This window comes from Fusarium musae, chromosome 3 (assembly GCF_019915245.1).
Source record: "Fusarium musae strain F31 chromosome 3, whole genome shotgun sequence".
Classification (NCBI taxonomy): domain Eukaryota; kingdom Fungi; phylum Ascomycota; class Sordariomycetes; order Hypocreales; family Nectriaceae; genus Fusarium; species Fusarium musae.
The window spans coordinates 1-24548 of record NC_058389.1 but is presented as its reverse complement, the minus strand read 5'-3'; the positions used below and the strand labels follow the sequence as shown (position 1 = coordinate 24548).

The 24548-nt window shown below is 35.1% G+C and overlaps 4 protein-coding genes across 4 annotated transcripts; 3 read left to right on the top strand and 1 right to left on the bottom strand.

The window, feature by feature from the left end:
• Window positions 1-1619: 1619 nt before the first annotated feature.
• On the top strand, window positions 1620-2418 carry J7337_003456 (uncharacterized protein; the record flags this gene model as incomplete). Its single annotated transcript, XM_044821172.1, has 3 exons — window positions 1620-1643; window positions 1696-1764; window positions 1822-2418. The coding sequence occupies 3 exons, from the start codon at window positions 1620-1622 to the stop codon at window positions 2416-2418; spliced, it is 690 nt and encodes a 229-aa protein (XP_044682505.1).
• Window positions 2419-8558: 6140 nt separating this feature from the next.
• J7337_003455 (uncharacterized protein) lies at window positions 8559-9077 on the top strand (the record flags this gene model as incomplete). Its single annotated transcript, XM_044821171.1, has 2 exons — window positions 8559-8838; window positions 8893-9077. The coding sequence occupies 2 exons, from the start codon at window positions 8559-8561 to the stop codon at window positions 9075-9077; spliced, it is 465 nt and encodes a 154-aa protein (XP_044682504.1).
• A 2475-nt stretch (window positions 9078-11552) lies between these two features.
• J7337_003454 (uncharacterized protein) lies at window positions 11553-12775 on the top strand (the record flags this gene model as incomplete). The annotated part of the gene is made up of 2 exons (XM_044821170.1): window positions 11553-12334; window positions 12385-12775. 2 exons carry the CDS (start codon window positions 11553-11555, stop codon window positions 12773-12775), a joined length of 1173 nt encoding a protein of 390 aa, XP_044682503.1.
• A 268-nt stretch (window positions 12776-13043) lies between these two features.
• J7337_003453 (uncharacterized protein) lies at window positions 13044-13583 on the bottom strand (the record flags this gene model as incomplete). Its single annotated transcript, XM_044821169.1, has 1 exon — window positions 13044-13583. One exon carries the CDS (start codon window positions 13581-13583, stop codon window positions 13044-13046), a length of 540 nt encoding a protein of 179 aa, XP_044682502.1.
• Between the last annotated feature and the right edge of the window lie 10965 nt (window positions 13584-24548).

Here is a 24548-nt window from a genome sequence, read left to right as displayed (position 1 = left end):
TTTTAGCCCTTCTCTAAGTCTTTAGACTTTTTTTAGTTAATTTATCTTTTATTAATGCCTCGATTTCCGATTACCTGACCACGAGGAGCTTTTGATTCTGGGCTTTTGGCAAGGTGGGCAGCGGTGACATCTTAGTGCCAACTCACAATTCACTCAGGAAGTCGGTGCACGCCAGTTACCAACGACCATCGAAATTCTGTAAGGTAGCGCAATCGAGGCCTTTTGGAGCATCTACTAGCTGCATGGACTGCTCGAGACGACATTTCAACTCTACTAAAACTACCATATTTGACCTAGTTCAAGCCTCCCCATTCCTGTGACAACGGACTATTGGATGCGTCAGGCCATTTGCCAGCACTTAGCGACCGGCTAAGACGGGATAGCTCCATTTTCAAAGCCCATAACAGAACCAGGCCCGAATTGCGATTGAACTACTAAAGAGGGCTTGCATGTTGACGGCTGAAACACAAGAAGCTATGAATGCGAAGAGTCTGAGCGTAAGCGTGAGCGTATATACCTCAAGATCTGCCAGTCTACAATCTTGCACCAAGTTATCTTGCAATATACTCGATACTTTTGAAATTTCTGCTCAGTGAAAATGGTCTCGTTGAAGAAAACGCTGGCGCTGCTGTTTATCAGTGCAGCAAGTGCATTACCCACTATCACTGAGAGGTACAATGGTAACTCAAATGGGGGTCTCTCGGACTTAACAGTTAAGCGAAACTCTCTTGACCCAAGAGCAGGTGCGTAAAAATAGCAACACAGCTTATTTTCGCTATTCTCAACTAAACTTTCTCTAGTCTGCAAAGCCAGCGATCCGGATAACCAAGCGTTCCAGAAAAATAAGGCTAATGGGTCTGCTTTCTGCTCTACCTACATCCGAAGCACCGTCACTTCTACTTCAACTCCAGTCAGCACCAAAACCGTCTTCGTAACGAAGAATATCAAGACCACTACGGACGTAGTCAGTACAGTCAGAACCACAGTGACTCGTTTGATCTTATCTACCAAAATAGGCACTGTGTCGACCGTTGTAACAAGGACGAGTACCGCTTTTATAACGGATTATCAGACAGCAACAAGGACAGTCACTAGCACGGACACCCCAAGCGACACATATACCCTGCAGAGGGTCGGAACAATCACGCAGCAGGTGACTCGGACTACCACTCAAGCGGCTGTTACGACTGTCACCACGGTTATTAGCACAGCGATTACAACTGTTGTTCCAGCAAGTGTTGTTTACACTGGCGGGTCAACTACTATTTCTACAATCCTCTATACTACGTGAGTGCCTTCAGTCAATTTGATGTTAGGAATATATACTAACAGTAATTCTTTTAGTACCACGTAAGCCTCAGAACCTTCTATAGAACGCAGCCTGTGACTGACTTGGTGTAGTGCAGCAGCAGCATCCCTAGTGGTCATCCCTCAAGGCATGTTCTTTAGGTACCCATCATACCTTGAGCTTGTACTGATTCATTCTTAGCCCAAGTTTACTGCGGTGTTGTCGGTACTACAGGCGATGTACCTGTTGACGGGAAAGGGGGTTCGGTGAGCTTCGGCGAGTGCAAGGAGATATGCAACGGCTGGCGTTTCTTTGGGCTCAGCAGTGAAAGATGCTTGTGTTATCCCTCTCGTTTGTGAGTACACCCGTATCTAAATTGATTCCTTGCTAACCATCTATCTAGGGAGGATTATGTTGTAGTTGACAAATCTTCTGATACAACGTTCTATAATCTAGCGTGTGATTCCGCCACTCCTGTAGGTGCACCACGTACATCTCTCAAAGGCATAGGAACATTACTGATTTCACCCAAGCCTGTCAAACATCGCAAGAGAGCAGTTCAGGCTGCTGCATCAGTGCCAAGTTATCTGCCTAACAAGTCACCGAGTGCCGTTAGCAGTGCTTGCTCATGCCTGATTACGAAGCCCGCCGCAGCCGTGACTACAAAGGTCACAGCCAAAGCTTCTAAGACAGTCACGACTACTAAGACCCAAGAGGTGGTGTCGACAATCACCAACCGGCTAAGTACCGTCGTCACAAACAAGAAGACTGGCACTATCACTTTATCCACCACGACTACCATCACTAGTTCCCAGATCGTAGCCCAGACAAAGCATCTGGGTGCTATCACTACAAAAGTGGAGACCTACATTGTTACCGATTTCGATCATCTCGTTTATGTGTACAAGACACAGTTTGTTACAGCTACCAACTTCAACACAATTACTACCACTAGCACCAGGACCGTGCCAAACACCCGTTACAACACCGTTGTTGTCACTAGCACGCAGCCTACAACGGTCACTAAGGATGTTTACACGACTTCGCAGACAGTCCTTTCTACGCGTACAGTATTCACTGGAGGATCAACTATCACCAGCGGAACAACTACTATATATGGCACAATCTAAGGTTTCCGAAGAGCTTGTTGCGTACATTGCTAGATCAGATATGCAGATCCTCAATGATATTATCCCGAGCTGGTCACTATGACTTAAGGCTACTATCAGAGCGTGGCCAGGGGCGCGGAACAGCGGCAAACACAAGTTCTCGATAGTGGGTTCTTGCTGCGGGGAGTGTCGGCACGGTGGAAAAGAAAGGGATTCCATATCCTACTGCATCTCTGTTAGCCCTTATCTTATTTTGACTATAAAAGAAGAATATCATGGTATCATGAGTGTCGAGGTCTACCTAATCCTGCATTACCCGTCCAAGAACAACAACATCTATTGCTTGAGTAATGGCGGAAATATCTAACACTTACGCCACCGAGACGGACACTAGAGCACATGCAGCGCTCACTGATGCGCGACTCCAAACTCGAGCATCGCCGCTCTTGATCACACACGTGAACAAGGTTGAGTTGGACGATGAGCTCGTGAGCATAGACCAATATGTGCTGACTGGCCTTGCACACGCCGTCATGCTCACGCGCACCGGCATCTTTGACGCCTTCCATGGTCAAAGCATGATTTAAGACATTTTTGAGCCTGCGAGCCGGCGACCCGGCTTCGATGCTCGCCTCGAAGTCAGAAGTGGGCACTCTGGGACTCCAGATTGAAAGCTACTTGGAGCACGAACTGGGCCCGGAGGGTCGCGACGTCCAACGAGCCAGAAGCCGTATCGACCCAAAAGCCACAAACTGGCGCCTCATCAACCGCGCAAGTCTCACAGAAGTGATTCAAGCGCTCGTTGCATTAGGATCCCAAATCTTGGCCACTGCGGAGCGTTACTCAGGCATAATCAGTCTGACGTAAAGCATCGTCAAGATACGTAAGGATCTCTTGACCGTTTGGATCCAAGAATTTCGAACGCGGCAGAGAGGAAAGAAGTTTGTCGAATATAGGCCATTGCAGCAGTGTATCAGTGCTAGCTCCTCGACTCGCTTCCAAGTTGAGACTTGGCACGATGCGTTCAGTGTACGGCCAAGGGCCATCCTGGGGAGATGGACATTGGCAGATGAGTTTTGTTGCTCTTGGTGACTCGGGACAGCTGCTGTAGTAGGTGCATCGAAAGACGTCGAAGGTTGAATACCTCTGACTAAGCCCTCAATCACAGATAATTGTTCGAGAATTTGCAGTGACGCGGGATCAAACGATGAAGCATCCAGCTTGGTATACTCGCATCGAGCCCCCAATTCGCTCACAGGAGGAACAAACTGGTCGCAAATTATCGCTTCAGAGAAATGTAAGTAAAAGGATCAGCCATGTCGCTATCGTAACAAGCCTGCGACCAAGGCCGGGGTTGGGGGGCTGCACCATTTGCGCTTTCGTTCACGACATGTCAAGCACGCTGCGACGGCTCGTTGCCGGGGATATCCCGTCTTCAATATGTTGCGTCGAGTTCCTCTATCCATATAATAACAAAGGCGAGGTATCAAATGTGTGAAGAGTCAAATAATAATCTGATCGGGCTACTGAGTGGCTTTCCCCCGCAATTTCTGCAAGAACCAATTGGATCAAACTTTCACTTAAGCCAAGGCCAAGGGATTGGCTCATCTTTGCCGTGCCTTTTTAAAAAATTTTGGATGTTTTCTGGAATTGTATTTATCACCGCTTGGCATCTTTTTGCAATATAATGTCTAAAGCTTTCCTGCAGTTTGAGAACTAGGCTTTACAAGAGGTATAACAGAACAAATCTGGACGCAAGAAGCAAGTAGTTTTCCGTCTTCATCGAGGACCTCAATGTTCATATCAAACCGCCCACCGTGTAATCTCTTCATTGTGGTTCGGGTCAGAAGCCAATCCTGCGGAGTTACCTCAGACCGGAACATAATGTTGAGAGCGGTGGTGGGTATACCCCAACTGCTGGCGGCTTCCATCCCATTCTCGGTATAGTTGAGGAATATTGGGGGAACCTGCAGTGTAAAATATGTCAGCTTCGGTCACGACACATTAAACATGCAGTGGTTACCTAGTCCGCCAATACTGGCAAGTGCTCCAATCCAAATTTGTTCTCATTGTCCAGTTTCACCCACTGATATCTGGTATTCTGGCCTCCGAAGTTTTCATTCCACAGCAGCGCGTTCTCGCCGCCGGGCGTCCACATCCTTACCGTTGACGCGGGAGGATTCATGTAATAGTAGCTTGCATCTGACCATCGGGTACAATCCTTTGTTCGGTCTGGTAATGGCCAGACTGAAGGTTGTATGTTGGTGACGTGACCCTCGTCTTTCAACATACCGAGCCTTACTATGGCAATCGTGCAGGCCTTGTCTTCATGGGCTCCCAACGATTTAAGCCTGGCTTCGATGGTTGAACTACGTTTGCCGATGCTCAGCGTTTCGAGAGCGATCTCGAATCGACCCTGAGATAACGGCTCAAGATACTCCACCGACATGTTGAGAGGCTCCATGTTCCCTAGGCTCCCGTGTTGGTCACGATAGTATTGCTGCGCTGTCATCATCAGAACTGTAGCACAATACCCACCGTGAGCTGCCAGTCGCCGGCCACCTACAAGTCTTTGATTAATATGATATTTGTGATTAATGGATGGTGAATGACGCACCATTTCCGCACCAATCCGGTGGGACACTACCACTATATCTCTTTCCATCGGAGTCTGCAACTGGGCTCGTTTTGATCGCATCAGACAACGGGATTCTAGGGAACTTATAAGGCCTCCATTTCGGAGTAACGTCCGCGTGAGAATTAGGCAGATGTGAGTTCGACATGACTGCAACGTTGGAGTGTTGAGCTACCGGAAAGAATTATGCTATTAGAAGAAGATCTGGCGCTGGCCTTGCTCTGGCTCACTGATACGTGAAAGAACATATAACATGAGAAAAAGGCTTGACTTATAGCGTGATGCGGTATTTACATAAGTCGCTTCGGCGACAGTAGTTGAACCTCGGCAGAAAGATATGTTTTAAGTGTTCCGACAGTTCCGACCCTAGCATTAACTCAAATGATGCGAAATACAACTCTGTGATAACACAGTGCTGAGTAGATAAAGTTTGTTGATTACTGATGTTTCTATTTGTGTTTAGTAATCATGCTCTGTCTACGGAGTAGCGTTATTCTTATTATAAATTGAGCCGGCGTGCTTGTCGTTGCTGTTTTACTTCCGGGGAGGTATCCCCACTTTCAAAGGCTGAGACCATTGCACCAGATACTGGGGTTTATTAGTGATGATGTTTCTATTTAAAGGTTGATGATGAAAAAAAGTAGCGACTACAGTCGACTACTCAATATCTGGCGACAGTATCAGCGCAGAGTTACTGATGTCATCAATGCATTAAAATTATGTATGTGGCCAAAAGTCAAGATACGCAAAGGAAGATGCGGAGAGAAAAGAAGCAGACTTTTGCCAGTTATATATGGTTTTACTCCAAATTGTCATGATGTGTAGGGCTTAATGCATGCACCGCAATCCATGCCTACTCCCATAGCATCATCTTGGTCGATGTTGGTCACTCTGCTACAGCCGGCACGGTCAGTCGCGAAAGATGGAGGCATACAAGACAAAATTCGCAGATATCATGAAGCCGGCACCTTGACCAGCATTGGTATGTCTCTCAATTTCCGTCGTTTCAGTCTTGAAAGACTTGCCTCTCTGATCGCTTCACCAATGTTGCGGTCATAGGACCTGCAACCGTAGGTCTGATTGTGTCAGCCAGAAGCCAAGATCCTCAAACAGAGACTTTTTCAAGCTGGGGAGAAGTGCTTGATTCTTTGCTCGTGAGGAATAGGTTCGTTGCAATACAACCCTTTGATTGGAAGATTCTGACAACAGTAGTTCGATTAGCCTGAAGACTACAGTGGCCCTGGAGGAGACATGTTGGCGAGAATTGGGGATACTCTTTCCACCCATTCCCGCATCATTGTTAAATTACGTCATTGCAGCGAGTGATTGTTGGGCCAGCTCATGGTCGCGTTCAGATCGACGTAATCCAACCTTGCCTAAGGTTTGAAGTTCCGACATTGATAGACATATCTGGCGCAAATGAAGACCAATTGTTGGAAGAGCTGAGTAATCCCATTGGAGCGCTTCGGACGGCTTTGGCCGAGACTCGAACGGTCTCAAACCATACAATCAAGCTTGTGGTACTGCGAGCGACAGTCGAATGCCAAGAAGGGCACCGCTGAACAAGACTCTTTCATCACGGCAGAGATATACCCCAGCGATCATGGGGTCATAAGTAGTCTCGCCACCGATGAACGCGCGAAGATTCTGTAGAAAAAGCGTTGACATATCGAGGGCTTTTACGCGACAGGAAAGCTAGGTGTCTTAGAGCCGGGTATTCTGGATCTGAGGGCAATTATGGGACTTGTGATGACTTTCGGCTATATCGCTGGCCTCTACACTATGACTCGCTGATGGTTCTTAGATAGTAGCCAGATCCCTAATGCAGCTCGGCTTTGTTTACTCCGTAAAGATCGTTGCATTGACTTTAAGCTTAACACGCGCTCATCTTGATAATGTCGCGTCTCACTAACTGAATCAGTTGATTGGTGGTATTCAGGCCAGTAATTTTAAATGATCGGCACAATTTAGTTTTAGTCAACACGCGAGTCATCGATGTTGTCAATCAATTGACAAGACTCGGAATGTAAATACAGAATTACAGACAATCCCAAGGCATTTTCCCAGAGCAAATCCGTGGCAAATGCGGATGAGGCTATTGACGCAGTAAGCTGATCATGCATGCACTTAAAGATCCTCAGCCACGCAGGAATCACCCATAAAGGTGCTCACTGGCTAAAATACGACTAAAAGTTAGTGGTGTGATGTAACGATGCATGCATGAGACTACACACGGGATCAACTGTTAAGCTCGCAAGTCGGTCAATCATCTTCTTTTCTCCCAATTCTAGAACGAGCAGGTTACCCTAACGGTGAGAGTCAATTGCAATACGAACTACAGATACAACACGAACCATGGGGCTCAAAACCACGTTCCAGTCTAAAAAAGCGTCATGGTCACGTTGAACTTGGGTGGAAAATACCCTATAGTGGCACCTCGTGCGTGAGACGCTGAGCACTGATGGTTCCACCCTCGGCTTTAAATTACGGCAAGTTTTGTTTTTGTGAGTGTCTGCCGGACCTGACGGTGTCTCAGAGCCCAGCCTCCCCCGCCTCGGCGTCCACGAATGACGTCCAGACCCGCTCGAGCTGCCTGCTACTTTTTCCAAGATTTGGTATCCGTAGTCCCGTAATGGCTTGGCTCGGCACGGCATTTCTGTTGAGCTTTCTGGTCTGTGTCTCGTCTGGTTTCTTCTGGAAATGAGTTCATGATAGCATTGGAGGAAGTGCATCAACAGACAGTCTGTGATTCTATGGTGCTGGCACGTTTAGGCGGTCAGTCTCGCTCTGACTGACAATGCGATGAGACTGCCTGTTCGTCAGACCTGTCCATAAGAGATGCACAATGTCGTCACTGTCCTCCCTGTGCAAGCACTACACGGCTGAGGCTGGGCTTAATTCACCGATCGACCAAATCACAGTCAGGAACAAATGACATATCCATCCTTGTGAATCATGCTGTGACCATTACGTCGAAATGTCCGATCCCCTCTCAACAAAGAAGCATAATCCCAATTCAGCACTAGCGGGGCGGACGATTCACGGGTAGGGCCATGATCATTCCCCTGGCTCATCTAATAATAACCCACCCGCCCCGTGAATACGAGCTAAGCATAATTCTTAATGCTAAGAACCCATGCGATAATAACATGACGCACAGAGCAGTCGGATGTTTCGGCATGCAAGTCCACTGCCTGCACTGCTGGGCTGCATTTTCCTTGCATTTGCATTTGCTGATCTTGACAACCCCGCAGAAATATCACGAGGCCAGAGTTTCTCCGGGCAAGACGATGGATCATACTTCGTATAGGTGATATTAGGGCGCAGCTAGTGCACAGAACTTCGTATCCTATTCGAGAAGCCCAGAGGTCAGATCCCAATTCTCACATAATATAAAGGCATATATTTACCCAGCTCCAATTCACTTCAATCATCTCATCTCATCTCATCATTCACTCTCAATCTTCTACATCATCACAACTCCTCACATCTCAAACCTTCTCATACCAAACCTTAAACCGTCACCATGAAGTTCGCTGCTTTCACCGCCCTCGCCGCCGTCTTCGGCTCTGCTGCTGCTGCCAACAAGGCCAATGTCATCAACGACTGCACCAACACCATCTACGTCCAGTCCTTCCCCTACGGCGGCGGCGCTCCCGGTCCCTTGACTACCGTCAAGCCCGGCCAGCGATTCTCCGAGGATCTCCGTGCCTCTGGTTCTACCATCAAGATCGCTACCACCCGAACTCTCACCAAGCCTCTCTTCTTCGGCTACTCTTCCGAGTCTCAGCCCAACAACGTTTACTGTAAGTCTCCTCTTCTGCCTTGCCCAGATGACACTCACTAACATCCCTCTTCAGACGAGTTCAGCACTGAGTTCGGCAACCCCTTCGCTGACAAGCACAACATCTTGAGCCCTGGTGAAGGTTGCGAGAAGTTCGACTGCAAGGCCAACGATGCCAAGTGCTACAGCACCCCCAGCATGAAGAAGGTATACGGCTGCTCCAGCCCCGTCAACCTGTACGCCAAGGTCTGCGCCAAGTAAATTGGCAGCCTTGTCAACAGCTTTGCTTCCAGTGGCATTTAATAAGACCAGATCAATGGTTGTCGGCCTGGTTTCATGGACCAATTTACTGGGTTAATACTTCTTCGTTACATACATTATTAAGCGGCTTCGGAGTCTTTTAGACAGAGTACTTCCCTTAAATCGGAAGACCAATACATATTATTATCTCCAATCAGTCTTGCATTTGCTTGTCTTTTCCCATTGCCGCTCAATGCTATCTACGTAGCCATGATGTACCAGTAACATTTACCCCACTGATTAGTAGTTAGACATAAATAGAATGATAGTCATCTCATCCTCGCAGAATAGCAGATGGGGTGAGAGAAACTGATGGACTACCTCAAGTCTCGTGACGTCGGGTTACCTGCGCCTTGAAGATGATTATATAATCATCATCATCATCTGGATGGTTTGGCTTAGTTGAGAATTTCCAGTGCATTGGCTATAGCCAAGCGACAATCTCGTTGGGTGCACCTAGGGCGCCTGACTTATATCTTGTGAAGTTCAGTTTGAGAAAGTGTCCGATTAAAAGAAAGAAAAGAAGGTCATGACTAGAGGATGACAAGCTCTCTAATTGACATAATAGCTTTAAGCTGTAATCTCCAAGATTGAGTATATGCCGAGTTAGTACTAAGAGGCTCTGGTTCGTAACCATGCTGCATGCAACGTATTCCATAGAACATTCATGGGATGCTTACTACAGTTGGAAATTCTGGGATATTGTCTGTCGGGATTGCACTCCAGCAGATAGATATAATGATGGGGATGTCTATTCTTTGAGCAGGGCGATGAGCAGTTGGTGAGCATCCATATTTACTCGAGGTTCATTTACACACGGTCCGAGAGTGGGGACTGGCTGCCAGACCTAAACTTGAAGTGAAGAAGAACAAATTCCAGCTAGGTTATTGTCCAATCGTGGCTGTAGCTCCATATAGCAAAGACCTTGATGCAATCGTGACATGATCGGGATGAGTAACACTCAGCCTCCTACAACGTTTGATGTCATGATTATGAGGTCATGACAACAACAAGAACCATAAGTAACATATGAGCATATTGGCCTGAGCTTTTATGTACAGCTTGCAAAAACATACACTTTTTATTGGCTAGTATGGTCTCAGTGCGTTGGCTTGATGTCTCGTTGAGACGTCAGAAGCCTTAAAGTGTCAATCAATCAATTGGCTAGCATGGCATTGCCATTCCCAGCGCCTGCAAGCATCAATTATACTTTACATGAAAGCTGTAGACAATCCGCGCCCTGTGATAAGAAGAAAGATGCAGATCAATTGGTCTTGACTGGTTTACAGTTACAAACAATCTCTCATGGCCATGCACATAATTAACAGCAGATGAGGCCTTCGCCAATGGTCTCATCAGGCCCCACGCAATGATGGAGCAAGACAAGACATTAGAGCTGAGTTCCGTAGCTCAAAGCTTGTCGCGGAGCACCTTGGATATTTATACTATTGCTGAGATTGGACTGGCCGATCTCGGGACCTTATCGCGCGACAAAGTCGCCATATCAGCAGTCAATGCATGCTGTTGATAGAAGCAGACCGACGGCAGATCATCCATGCTTTACCCCTCAACACCAAAAACTTACTTCCGTGTAGACGAAGCCGCACTTGGAAAGCTGCAACGGCGTTGTCAAGCATTGGGCCGTCATGGAGGTCAGCTGGTGTGTCTTCTGAGCTGTCAATCGTCGGCAAGCTACCGTTTAATGGCATAGCGGCGGGTGATACTCCGGGAAGCGATGCATATTTATGTAACATTAATCTTCTAGAAAAGGTCCAGAACCCCAAAACACCACGTTTCGTTATCTAGAAGCGAGCAGAATGCGGTGCCACGGACACGCATTGTTGGGTGAATCCAAAGATAGCAGCCCAAAACCCCCGCAACCGGCTGGGATTTACCGATGCCGAACAAGGTTGCGTCACCCGATACGGTCCGGGCACGGACACGAAAGTCCGGTATCTCTGAGCGAAATGCGGAGGACGACAGATGCGGGGTGCGATAACCTAGAACGCGATAGGAAATTGTAATACAAGTATCGCGGATGGCTTCAACCAGCTGATGCGTCGCTGCGACATTGCATCGATACAAGAGGGGAATGTGACCCGGGGTTGACGGCGTAGAACCGTTCAAGCGCGGAAGCAAACTCCTTGGCCCACTTGATCTGCGCCCAATCCCGTCAATGGCATTTGTCGCTGGCACTAGAGAAATAGTCCTTATCACCGATCACATGACCGGTTGCCTAGCGGGATGCCCGTTTATCTTGCTATCATTCTATCGTTGTTTGGGCGAAAGTGGCGTCGACCATGGGAACAGAATGGTCGGCTGGGTCTAGACCAATGACACACGTAGTAAATATATAGATTGACATGCTCCCCTCCCCAGCAGTTGATCGGTAAACATCCATCAACTCCAAGTTACTCTGACCTATCAGCCAGCAACATGTTGACTCTCGGCACACTCATCTTCTTCGCCGTAGCGGCTGCCATCGCCCTCGTCGTCAAGACACTATCTAAACCGCAAAAGGAAAACCTTATCTCAAGAGCCATCCCCGCTGCTGCACCCCTCACTCAACCCCTCCCTTCAACATGGTACAAGTCAGACGACATCTACGAACTTGAGCGAAGAGCCATCTTCTCAAAGAAATGGATCCTGCTCACTCACAAGATGCGCTTCGACCAGACCGGCGCATGGGTTCGATACGCTGAAGCTGGTTTCGACTTCTTCCTCATCCGAAATGCAGAGGGTACCATCAGGGGCTTTCACAACATCTGTCGTCACCGTGCTTTTCCCGTCGTTGTCAAGGATAATGGCCAGAACAACGTCTTGTCCTGCAAGTATCACGGTTGGTCTTACGGTATGAACGGTCAGCTTGCCAAGGCTCCTCTGTATCAGGACCTCCCCGGTTTTGATCGCTCCAAGAACGGCCTCTTCCCTCTTCACACTCACGTCGATGCCAAGGGCTTCGTCTGGATCAACATGGACGCTAAGGCTGTGCCTGAGAACCCATGGAGCGAGGAGCTCAGCCAGACAGCGAACCACGGATCTTTCAATTTTGACGACTACAAGTTTGATCACGTCAAGCAAGACACAAGCAGCTTCAACTGGAAGACCTTGGCCGACAAGTCTTGCACTGGTAGCAACATTGATAACTTTGAGAACACCGCCGAGAAGAAATCTGTTGTCAACGATTTTTTCTTCCCCAACGCCTCCATGACCCTCTCGTAAGTTCCCCACTAACTACATTGCAACGAGCAATGGCTAATCGTCTCAGTCCTCATTTCTTCTTCCTCTTGCGATGTGTCCCTACATCAGCCACAAAGTCCCAACTACAATATGAAGTTTACCGCCACAAGAACGCCACCGAATCCGACTTCAAGAAGGTCGAAGAGATTCTCCAGCAGACAGCCAGCGAGCAAGAAGCCCCCGCCGAGAAGAATCTCCGCGCCGGCGTCCTCGTTGACCAAACCCCCCTTCAGTTCCAGAACCAAGTGTATCAACTAGTCGAGCACCACCGCAAGCTCGAGGGTGTCGCTGGTCGTGAGATTCGACCCGCTCAGCAGATTCTTGACAAGTCTGCTACCAAGACTGAGCAAGATGAGAGTCTCTACTCTTCCTGCTCTGGTCTCTCATGTGGTAAAATAGCCAAGGACCTTGCTTGGTAATCTTGGAGTTTGTAAAAATAGAATCGGCGTATAGATGGAGTGGTTTTTGCATATAAGGTTACAGACGGTATAGAGGGAAGATCTATATGGACAGCGTCTAGTGACTGGGCTTTTAGTTTAATAGCATGGTTATGATAATAATGCATAGCTCGAAGAAGTGTCAATCTTGTCCTTCTCTTCCTTTCGTGGCAGCCCTCCTGGTTGACGCAAACAGCACCAACCCCACATGATCCAAGTTGAGACCTGGACCTTTTGGTTACTGTTGGACCTATTGCCAAGACCTTGCAGCCACCACATGGGAATAGATTGAGCGCCTTTGCCGCTCCAAGGTCAGCCGTTGAATATGTTTCGATGCAGCCTTTTCAAGTACAAATCCCTCGCTAGCCCAGCACGCAACAACAAGATCCTTCTTCTCCGTTTGTACCTCTCCCGAAAACTCTAGCTTATCACCCTCCTCAACCGCAACAACCTTCCTGTACTCATCAACCCACTCCGTCACCTTGACCGAGTTTTCCTGCACTGTCAACAAAAGCTTCTTCTTCCAATCATCTGAGTCGCGATATCCACGTCTCTGCATAAGAGCCTGCATCCTATCCTCGTCCGCCTTGTTCAAGGCGTGCTTGATGGAAATCATATTGTAGAACTTGCACACCCGGCCAGATTTCTCCATCACGATGCTTCCCTGGATGGTACCTCTCTTTTGGCCCCGGATAACAATGATTGGCGTGGGACCGAGACCAGAGGCGAAATTGAAAGGGATGTTCAGCTTTTCGCCAGAGTAAAGGGTCAAATCGTCCTCATATCTCATAAAAATATCGTTTCCTGTAGCCTCACCAAGGCGAATAACTTCGCTGGGCAGAAGTCGGCAGATGTGCAACTGCCATGGATTGCCGGCTTGAGTATTGCGGCTGGAGATGTGATAAGCTGGCGTGGCAGGGCTGGTTTCCGTTTCTTATACATAGCGGCCCTGAATAATGAAAGACTGTTTGGTGGGAGAAATGGATGCATGGGAGAAGAGAGGCGCCTCTAGTCGGAGCGACAATGCATTGCGAGGAGCTTCTCCGGAAGAACTCGATTCGACAAGACTAGTTTGACTCATTTTGAAAGAGATAGTTTTATGTAAAAACTTGGTTTAAGTTGTGAAATGGGCAGGTGAGTAAATTCACTTGACTTTGATAAATTGAGGTTGATGTTTCATATCAATAATACGCCCATAATACGAAAACGTTTGAGAGCTACTGTAGCCAGGCGTCGGAGATATCTTAACCCTGCTGACTCGAGCCACGCTGAACAAACAGCTATCCGCTTTGGGCAGGACGATTGCTTCATCTCGAGAAATACCTCAAGCTGACAGTAATCGCACATGTTTTAAACCAACATGCGCCATTAAAGAAAAAAATTCGATAGGCCAGAACGGATGCGACGGCAATAAACTGATCCTTCGTGACCTCATATCTGCAGAAACATCACCGAATATATCCCAGACCTTTGAGTGCCAAGACATCACTTGCTTTCTCGGTACCGAAGCCAAGCGGTAAGATGCGAAAAAGAAGACGTTATCAGATCATTGGGGATGGGCAAGTGGGAGACCAAGAATCAGATAGTTTGTGTATGGGTAGCATGCCTTTGTGGGAGAAGAGAAACGTACATACACGCCTATAGACGACACTTGGCGTTATAAATAAAGAGCAGCGTATGCCTCTAGAATTGAAATAACCTCCTCCTGGAAGACCTTTAGAGGTACCAGTAGGCTGCTAATGTTTTAGCCTTATTTGGCTATTAGCTAACTCTGTGAGTATCTGTAAGCTCTCTCAGAACTGTTAAGTCTTTATAAGAAGCTTGGGCAAGGTGATGTCCGCGAGCCCCCTCTCTGAAAGCTGATATTGATATGGATTTCCATGACTCTGGAAATAGTCTGGAATTCCTTATATCGGCAAAAGCCTTTCCTCCCTCGGGATCAGTTAACTTGTTTAAAGCCGATATAGTATAGGTACCTTAAAAACTATTAAGAGGCAATTAAACAGTAATTAGCTAATAAATTAAGTTATTTTATTTAAGTTTTAAACTTAAATTAGTTAGGGTTAGGCTAAGTAGCTAATTAAGAAAAAATAACTGTAATTATATACTTAAATTTAGCTATTATTAGCTTAAGGTTAATATAATATAAAAAAAAAAAGACTTTAATTAATAAAAGATAATTATAATAATTAGGTTTAATTATATTAAATTAAGCTAGTAATATTATATTAAATATATTTAATTAAGTTATTAAATTTTATATTAATATAATTAATAAGTAAGTAAGCTAGTTAAGTAAATAAGTTACTTTTTTTATAATAATTAAGTCTAACTATATTAAACTAAGCTATACTTAGGTTTATTATTAGCAGATTATATAAGGCATAATACTAAGCTTATTAAAGTATTATATCTTTTAATAGTAGATTTAATATAAGTTAAGCTTAATTAATATATAAAAGTTATATTAATAGCTAGTATATTAAAATTTATAAAAGTAATAAATAAGTATCTTTATATACTAGCTATATAATATATTAGTATATTTAGGTTTAAAGACTAAGATATTTAATATTAGTCCTAGACTGTAATAGTAAATCCTTAATTTTAGTATAATTAGTATTTTTATTATAAATTAAAATAGAAGTTATTAGTTTTTTAATAATTAGTAAGAAATTTATAAGTAGTATATAATATATTTACTAAAGTTATAATAAATATTATTTAAAAAGTTATTATATATAGCTATTTTATTAATAAAAGCTTTAACTTATAAATAATTAATAAAGTAATTTAATTTAATTAAAAGAAAGATTTAGTTTTTTTAGTTTTTTTTTTTAATTTTTAAAAAGCTTTTCCTAGCTTTTATTTACTTTTTTTAATATTTTAGTACTTTTAATAAATTCTTAAAGTATTAAATAGTTAAGCTTATAATAATAAATTAGTTTATTAATAAATAAATTACTTTTTATATTTAAATCTAAATTAATTAGTATTAAAATAAAGTTTATATAATAAAAATTAAAAGAGTTATAATATATATAATAAGAAAGTAAGCTAAATAAGTAAGTAAGCTACTATACTATATAATATAAAAATAGCTTACTTTATAAAGTTTTAACTTATAAATAAAATAGCTAAAAATCTTAAAAGAATATTTTTATACTTAATATCTCTAGTTTAAACTACTATTTTATTATTAATTTTATATTATTTATAGTTTATTTAAAATTAAAGTTAAAGACCTAGTTATAAAGGTATTAAATTATATAGTTATAGATATATAGTAAAGTAAAGTAATAAGTAATCTTTATATATAAATTCTATTTATATACTTTATTAATAAATAGTAATTAAAAAGTAATTAGTAAATTAAATATATTAATTATAAAGAAAAGCTTTATTAATAAAGTAATCTTTTAGCTATATTTAATATACTATAGCTAGACTTATTAAAGTCTAATTACTACTTAATTCTATTACTTAATAGTATTTTATTTAATATTATTATAGTTTATTAAAGACCTAGTAATTACTATAATAAGCTAGGTAAATAGTTTAATTTACTTATAGTATTAATACCTTTAACTTAATAGCTAAAACTTAAAGATAATAGCTTAAAGTACTTTTTTATAAAAAAGTATAAAATAACTTATAATAAGCTTTAAAAGGCTTTTTATATTTACTTTTATAATAAATATAATTATATAATTATTAAAAACTTTAGCTTAAGTAATAGTTACTATAATCTTTTAAAAAAACTAATAAAGCTTTAATAAAATATTTTTCTTTTTAATCCTAATATTTAAAGGCAGTTTACTTATATTATTTTTATCTTTAAAGACCTTTAATAAAGTATAATAAGCTATATTATAAATAAGATTATTAAAAAGGAAAATAACTTAAAAAGTAATATTAAAGCTTAATTTTTTAGCTTATTTATAATAAGCTAAAGCTATATAAATATTTCTATAAATTACTAAATTATTAAGTAAGTTTTTAATTTTATAGCTTTTAATTAAATTCTATAATAGCTTAATTTATAATATAGACTTAATATAATTATAATATAAGCTAATTTATATTAATTTAAAACTAACTTTACCTTTTATTTATATACTTAATATATAGTTAAAAAAGTATATTATATTATATTTTAGATTTAAGGAAAAAAAGTATTAAAAATATTATTATTTTAAATATTTATATTATAAACTTAAATCCTTAATATATTTAAAGTAATAATATTATTAAGTAAATAATACTAATTTTATTTAAATTAATTATATTACTATATTTTTTATTAATTATTAATACTTATTTAAATATTAGCTTAAGTAATTAAATTACTATTTAAAATAAGCTTTAATAATTTTATTATTTAGTTTACTATTTATAATAGTTATTATTATTAAGGCTTTTATTTTAATAGTTCTTTTAGTATTTATATATTTTCCTGTTTTTTTAATAGTTAATATACTAAATTTAAATAGACTATTACTTTAATAAATAACTTAATTTATAAGGCCTTTAACTTTAAGCTTAGTAAATATACTATCTTTTATAGTATTAATAACTATTAATATAATAATACTAACTATACTTTTAAACTTAATACTTAAGGTTAGCTTATCCTTAAAGCTAATACTTTTTTAAATATTATTATACTTATTAAGATTTCTAGCTTTACTATACTCTTTTTAAGCTATACTTACTTTAAGCTAGTTTTACTATAAGTAACTTTTAATTAATATACTTACTATTTCTTATTTTTTATAAGCTATATATTTTCTATTGTATTTTTATAATACTTAATACTAGTTATTAAATTATCCTTTAATTATATTTATTATTAATAAATATAATAAATAATATATAATTACTTATATAAATAGAAGTATAATTAAAAAAAATATTATTTATAATATAGCTTTAATTACTTATAATAATTAAAAGTACTATTTTATTAATATTAACTTAATAGTAAAAATTAAAAATTAATTAATATATTATAATTATTTTAAGTATATTATATAACTTAGCTTTTATTATTTTAATATTTATAATCTTTTTTAAAGCTTTTTATAATATTTTTTTTATTATTTTTTATAGTATTAAATTTATTTTATTAAACTTTTATAAATTACTTTATAATATCTTTATTTAGTTTATAATTAATATATCTTTAAACTTTTAACTTATTATTTATATTTTTTTAAAACTATTTAATTACTTAGTATTATATTAAAAATTATTAATAATATACCCTTTTTATTTATAAAGTCTTTTTAAGCTACTTTAACTTTCTTTTTTTATATTTTTTTTTTCTTTTTATTATTTCTTTAATAGTACTTTTTATAATAGTAATATTAAAAAGATAAAGTAATAATTAAAAAGCTATTAATTAATTAAACTTATTATATAATTAACTTTAAATTATAAGGTATAAAGCAGTTTAAGGATTATAAACTAATATATCTTACTATACTGCTCTATTAATAATAGTCTTAATATTAATAATTAAGATATATAATATATATATTTTATAGTTATAATTCTTCTTTAATTAATTTTAAAATTTTAACTTATAGTTAAATATATATAATTATAAATTAAGAATTTTTAAAGTAATTTTTAATACTTTTATAATAAGTAATTATAGTATAGCTAAGTTAGAGACTGTTTTATATTTAATTTTAAAAGATTATATTAATAGTATTTAATTAATATAACTAAGATATAAAAAGTTCTTTTTTTTTACTTTTTTATAAGAAATAGAACTTATTAATTTTATTATATTAAAAAAGAAGGCATTTTAACCTCTTTTAAAGTTAAAGATCTATTTATATATATAGTACCTTACTAAACTTAACAGTTTTAGACTATACTTAAGGGAAAAATAAGTTAACTGTTTTTTTAAGTAATATATAAGTATAATATTTAATTTATAATAACTTATTTCTATTACTAAAAGTAATATAATTATAAAAGAAAGTCTTAAAAACTATTATTTTAGACTTAATATTATTACTAAAGAGTTATTTATAAGATTAGGCTATATATATAATATTAATAAAGCTAGAGTTTAAGAAAGGTAATCTTTAGCTAAAGTAGTTATTAAAATATTTTTAATAGCTATAGTAAAGAAAGTATAGTTTAATACCTTAACTTAAATCTTAAGCTTAAAGACTATATATATTATAAGCTAGTAACTTTAGCTATATATAATATATATAAAAGAAACCTTTTAAAGCTAGAAATTTAATAACTATATTTTTAATATTAGCTATATTTCTATTTATAGTATATTATTTAATTTCTTAAAGTAGGCTTTTTTATAATATTAAAAAGATACTATTAAGCTTAAATAGCTAAAATATATATATATAAAGTAGTATCCTTTTATTAAAAAGGGTCTTTATAACTACTTATAAAATATCTTTTAGTAAAATATTTACTTAAGAAAGTATTTATTATATATTTAAAGTAAATAAGATATAGTCTCTTAATATTAAAAAGGCTTATTAAAGTTAAAACTTAAAAAGTATTAATTATTAATATAAAGATCCTTTATACTATTATTAAAATAAGTATAATAAAGTAATTATATCTTTATAGCATTTTTATAAAGTTAAGATATTAAAAACTTACTTTTAAAAGTAAATAGTTTATAAAAAATATTTAAATAAATATTAAATTAATTTTTAAGAAATATAATTAGTTACTTAATAAATAGATTATTAAAAACTATATTAAAAATAAAGTAATTATAATTAAAAAAGTTTTAGAAAAAGTATAAAAGTTATTAAAATAATTATAGATTTATTTTAAACCTAACTTAGCTTTTCTTAATATATTATAATTAGTTATAGCCTATAATTTAGTTAAAATAAATACCTAGAAATTAAATAATTAACTAGCTATAGAAATATATTTAAAAAAGCAGAAAAGGTTAAGTAATAGTATTTAGGCTTTCTTTAAGTAATATTTAAAAAAGAATTAAGTTTAAAGCTATATTTATTAAAAAATAAATTAAAGTTATAATTTAAAGTAATTAAAATAAAGCTATTATAAAAAGTAATAGTATTAAGGGGTAGCTATAGTAATAGTAAGATTATTAACTGTCTTTTAAAATTACTTTTTATTAAAGAATTATATAATTAATTAATAAATAGGTAAAAAGGGGTAATTATTTTAATATAATAATAAGCTTTAATTAATATATATAGTATTTAAACTAATATCTTTATTACTATTTTATATATTTCTATTAGTAATAAAAATAAAGTAAAGTTAGCTATAGCTTTAATAGTATTATAATTAATTTAGCGCTTTAATAAAATAAAGTTATTATTATTATTAATATAGCTAATAATGCTTATTTACTAGTAAAAGTAAAGAGCTATATTTAATAATATAATAATAGTTAAATTTTATTATTAAAATAATAAAAAAGATACTTTAAATATATTACTTTAATAGCTTATATTAAAGTATTACTTTATTATTAATAATTTTAATATTAAATATTATAATTAGTAAATAGGCTAAGCTATAAATTATAGCTAAGAAATTATAAATTAAATATTAAAAAATAACCTTAACTTTCTTAATACTTTAAATATATTAATAAATCTATATAGTAATATAATTAATTTTATATTTACTAACCTATTACTAGCTAAAGCTATTATTAAAGACTACTTTATTACTAGCTTTAACTATTTTATACTTAGCTTAACTTTCCTTAATATTAAATTAATTTTAATATAGCTAGCTAAAACTTAAGTAATAATAAAAAATAAGCTTAAATAATTTATTAAAATTATAAAACTTAAAGCTATAAAAATCCCTTTATTATATTTAACCTTTATAGAACTAAATAAGCTTATATTAATATTTATAAATTTACTAATCTTAGTAATAAAAGTATCTAGCTAGCCTATATATAAAAGTAAATATTTAGCTTTTTAATAAATAAAGGAATATACTAATACTATAGCTACTTTTTAAGCTATTAAATATAGTTACTTTCTAGGCTTTAATTAAAATATTTAAATAGCTAAAAAAGACTTTTATTATATAATTTATTATATTAAAAGGAAGTATTAGTAAAACCTTATTAATAGCTTTTCTAGTAGTAATACTATTTTTAAAGCTATTTAATAGATAAAATCCCTTAAAGCCTTTTAGCCTTTATTACTATAAGTTAATAATATTATTTATAAAATTTAAGTAAATAAAGCTAATATACTTTAATAAGCTATATTAAAATAAAAAACTATAAAATATAATATTATAAACTTTTAAATTAAGTTAATTATATTAAGACAGGCTAAATAATTTATATAACTAATTAACCCTATTAACTTATAGTTAAAGATAGCTATTTTAATAAGGTTAAATTAGTACCTTAATAAGAAGTTCTTTTTAATAGTAGCTACTATTATATAGATATTTTTTAAATCTTTTTTATTAACTGCTTATAAGATAGGCTTAATAGCTATATTAAGGTTATAGCTAGTTATATAATAGGCTTAATTATATAGCTATAGGCTATTTTATATAATAGGTATTATATTAATAGCTATAATTAATATCAGTAACTATAATTAATAAAAAGAAAGTTAAGTTAAGGAATATACTTTATAATAAGTATACTAAGCCTAGTATATTATAAGGGTTTATTAAAGATCTTTTAGCTAAGGTAAAGGAAGAAAGTTAATATAGCTGCTAAAAGCCCTGTAAGCAGTACTTATACTACTTAGTTAAAGCAGTAATTATATTACTTAAAGCAGATAAACCTTAATTAATCTTAACTTCTATAATTCTAGCTTATTATAAAGGCCTTACTGTTTAAGCTATTATATAAAAAGTTAAAAAGTTAATAGCCTTAAATAAGGCTAATAATAATTAAAAGAAAAAAGAATAAACCTTTAAATACTTATTATTTTTTATAAACTAATACTATTCCTTTTAAAGATATTTATAAAAAAGGCATAATATATAACTTTAAGTATAAGTAATATATCCCTAGAATTAAATAATATTATAGTTAAACTTTTTAAGTAAGTATAATATATTATTAAAATATATATTTACTATCTTTTTATAAAATACCTTATAATAAGCTATTATTTAAAAGTATTTAAAGAAATAAAAGTAATTATAATTATAAAACTAAAGTATAAAAACCTTATAAAACTATAAGTATAGTAATTAATTTTATTACTTTCTTATTTTAATAAAAGACTTAAGTAGCTAATTATATATTATTTAGCCTAGGTAATAGTATACTTTAATATCCTTTACTTATAGTAAATAGCAGTATTACTTAAAAGATTAATAATAGACTTAATAATAGCTTTAATATATAATATTAAAAAAGTATTTATAAGTAAAAAAGTAATAACTCTAGTTATAATAAATATTTAAGGTATTTTTAATATTATTATATATAATAGGCTTATTTTATATTTTTATAAATAAAGCTAGCTTAATTATTTAGCTTATTAAGCTAGCTTTTTTATAAGTAGCTAGTTTATATATATTAAGTATTAAAATACTATTATACTATTTTCTTCTTTATAATATAGCTTCCCTTAAGGGTTATTAATATTATTAATTTTCTTTTTATTTTATATTAAGCTAATTTATTAATTAAGCAATTTCTAAAATTACTTTAGCTATATAGATAATATAGCTATTTTATTTATAAGTAATATAATAAATAAAATTATTACTATAATATTTAGTTTTATTAAAGAAATAATATAATAAAATATAATAAATAGTATTTCTTTTAATATAAAAAAAATTAAAATTATATACTTTTTTTTATAAAATACTTAAGACTGCTTTAATAATATATTATAGTAATATAAAAAAGTACTTTAATATAACAGTTAGGGTTTTTAAATAAGTAAACTAGCTATATTAGGTTTATATTTACAGAATATATAAGGCATTATATTAAGTATATTAAGGTATTATATCTTTTAATAGTTAATAGTATAGGTTAGGCTTATTAAAGTAAAAAAGTATTATTAATAGCTAGTAAGCTAGGTTCTATTTACTACTAAATAAGTATATATATATACTTAAGTAATATATAAGTTAAATAGGGTTTATTTAACTCTATTTATCTTATTATATAAGTTAAATAGAGTAGGTTTAACTTATTTATAATAGTTAGTTTTATAAGTTAAATAATATATACTTAACTTATATAAGGTAAGTAGTTCTTAATTAAAAGAAAAAGGTAAGGTATATTTATATATATATTAAAATATATTAGGTTATAATATAATCTCTCCCTTTTCTAGGGTCTTATCTTTAAGGCCTATAAGTAACTAAATATAAATTCTAGAGGTATATATTAAACTTATTTTTATAAATACTTTTTATACTAATAATATATTTAGCTATATTTCTAAATATACTAATTATCTTAAAGTAGCTTTTAATTATTATAAAGATATTTTTAATTTAATTTATAAATTTAGTTTTAAGATACTTTAATATTTATATAACAGTTGGGGTTTCAAACAGGGAAACTAGTCCATACTAGGTTTATATTTACAGATTGCATAGGGCGTTATACTAAGTGCATTGGTTTAAGTTACGTCTCTTAATAGTTAATAGTGCAGGTAAGGCTTATTAAGGTAAAGAAGTATTATTTAAATAAATATATTAATAGCTAGTAAGTTAAGTTCTATTTACTAAATAAGTATATATATATACTTAGGTAATATAAGCAGATTAGTAAGGTTATTGCTAGATTAGTAGTAATCCTACTAGATTAGTACTAATTAAACTAGATCAGTTGTGATTGTAAGGTCTTAGCGCTAATCGTTATTAGCAGGTAGTGTATTAATTAGTAAAAAAGTGTAAGGTATATATAACGGAACTGCTAGGGTTATAATACAATCTCCTCCCTTCCTTAGGCCTTATCCTCAAGGCCTAGTTAATATATCTATCTATTAGTTATCCCTAGTAAGTCTAATCTTAACTCTATAAACCTTTTAAAATATCTAACTGTATATCTAAAAATAAGAAAACTTCTACTAAAAACTAAAAATCTCTTTATATTTTAGTTATAGCATTTAGAAACCTAATCATACCTTATTCTAACTATATCTATTAGAAAATAGAAAGGTCTTATATTCTTAATCCTGTAAAGTCAAATTACTATAAGCCTTATATAAAGGCTAGGGCTTCTTATAATAGTTATAGTTTATTTATAGCAGCTAGTAAGTTTTTCTTACAAAAGTGTAAAATAATTATAAGTATGCTAATATAATATTAGCTTAAAAAATTATTAATAAAAAGCATTATCTTAAATATAAGGAGGAGACTGCTAAGAATAAGCTTATTACTCTTTAGGCTAAGTTTACTTGTATTTATAATGCAATAAGTACTTAGTTTACTAAAATCACTTATCTACAGCATTAGCGTTATTAAGTAAAGGTTAAAGGTCTTAATATAATTTAGCATAATCTTAGCTCTATAGATAAGCTAGAATAGGCTAAATAAAGCAAGTAGTCTGCTCTAGAGAATGCTATAATTGATAGTTCTTTCTAAAATTGGTCTGTAGTTATAGAGCAGTCTAAGTAAGATTCTCTAGGTCTTAGAGCTTTCCTTAACACTTCTAGTAGAAGTTAGGGTTAGGGTTAGGGTTAGGGTTAGGGTTAGGGTTAGGGTTAGGGTTAGGGTTAGGGTTAGGGTTAGGGTTAGGGTTAGGGTTAGGGTTAGG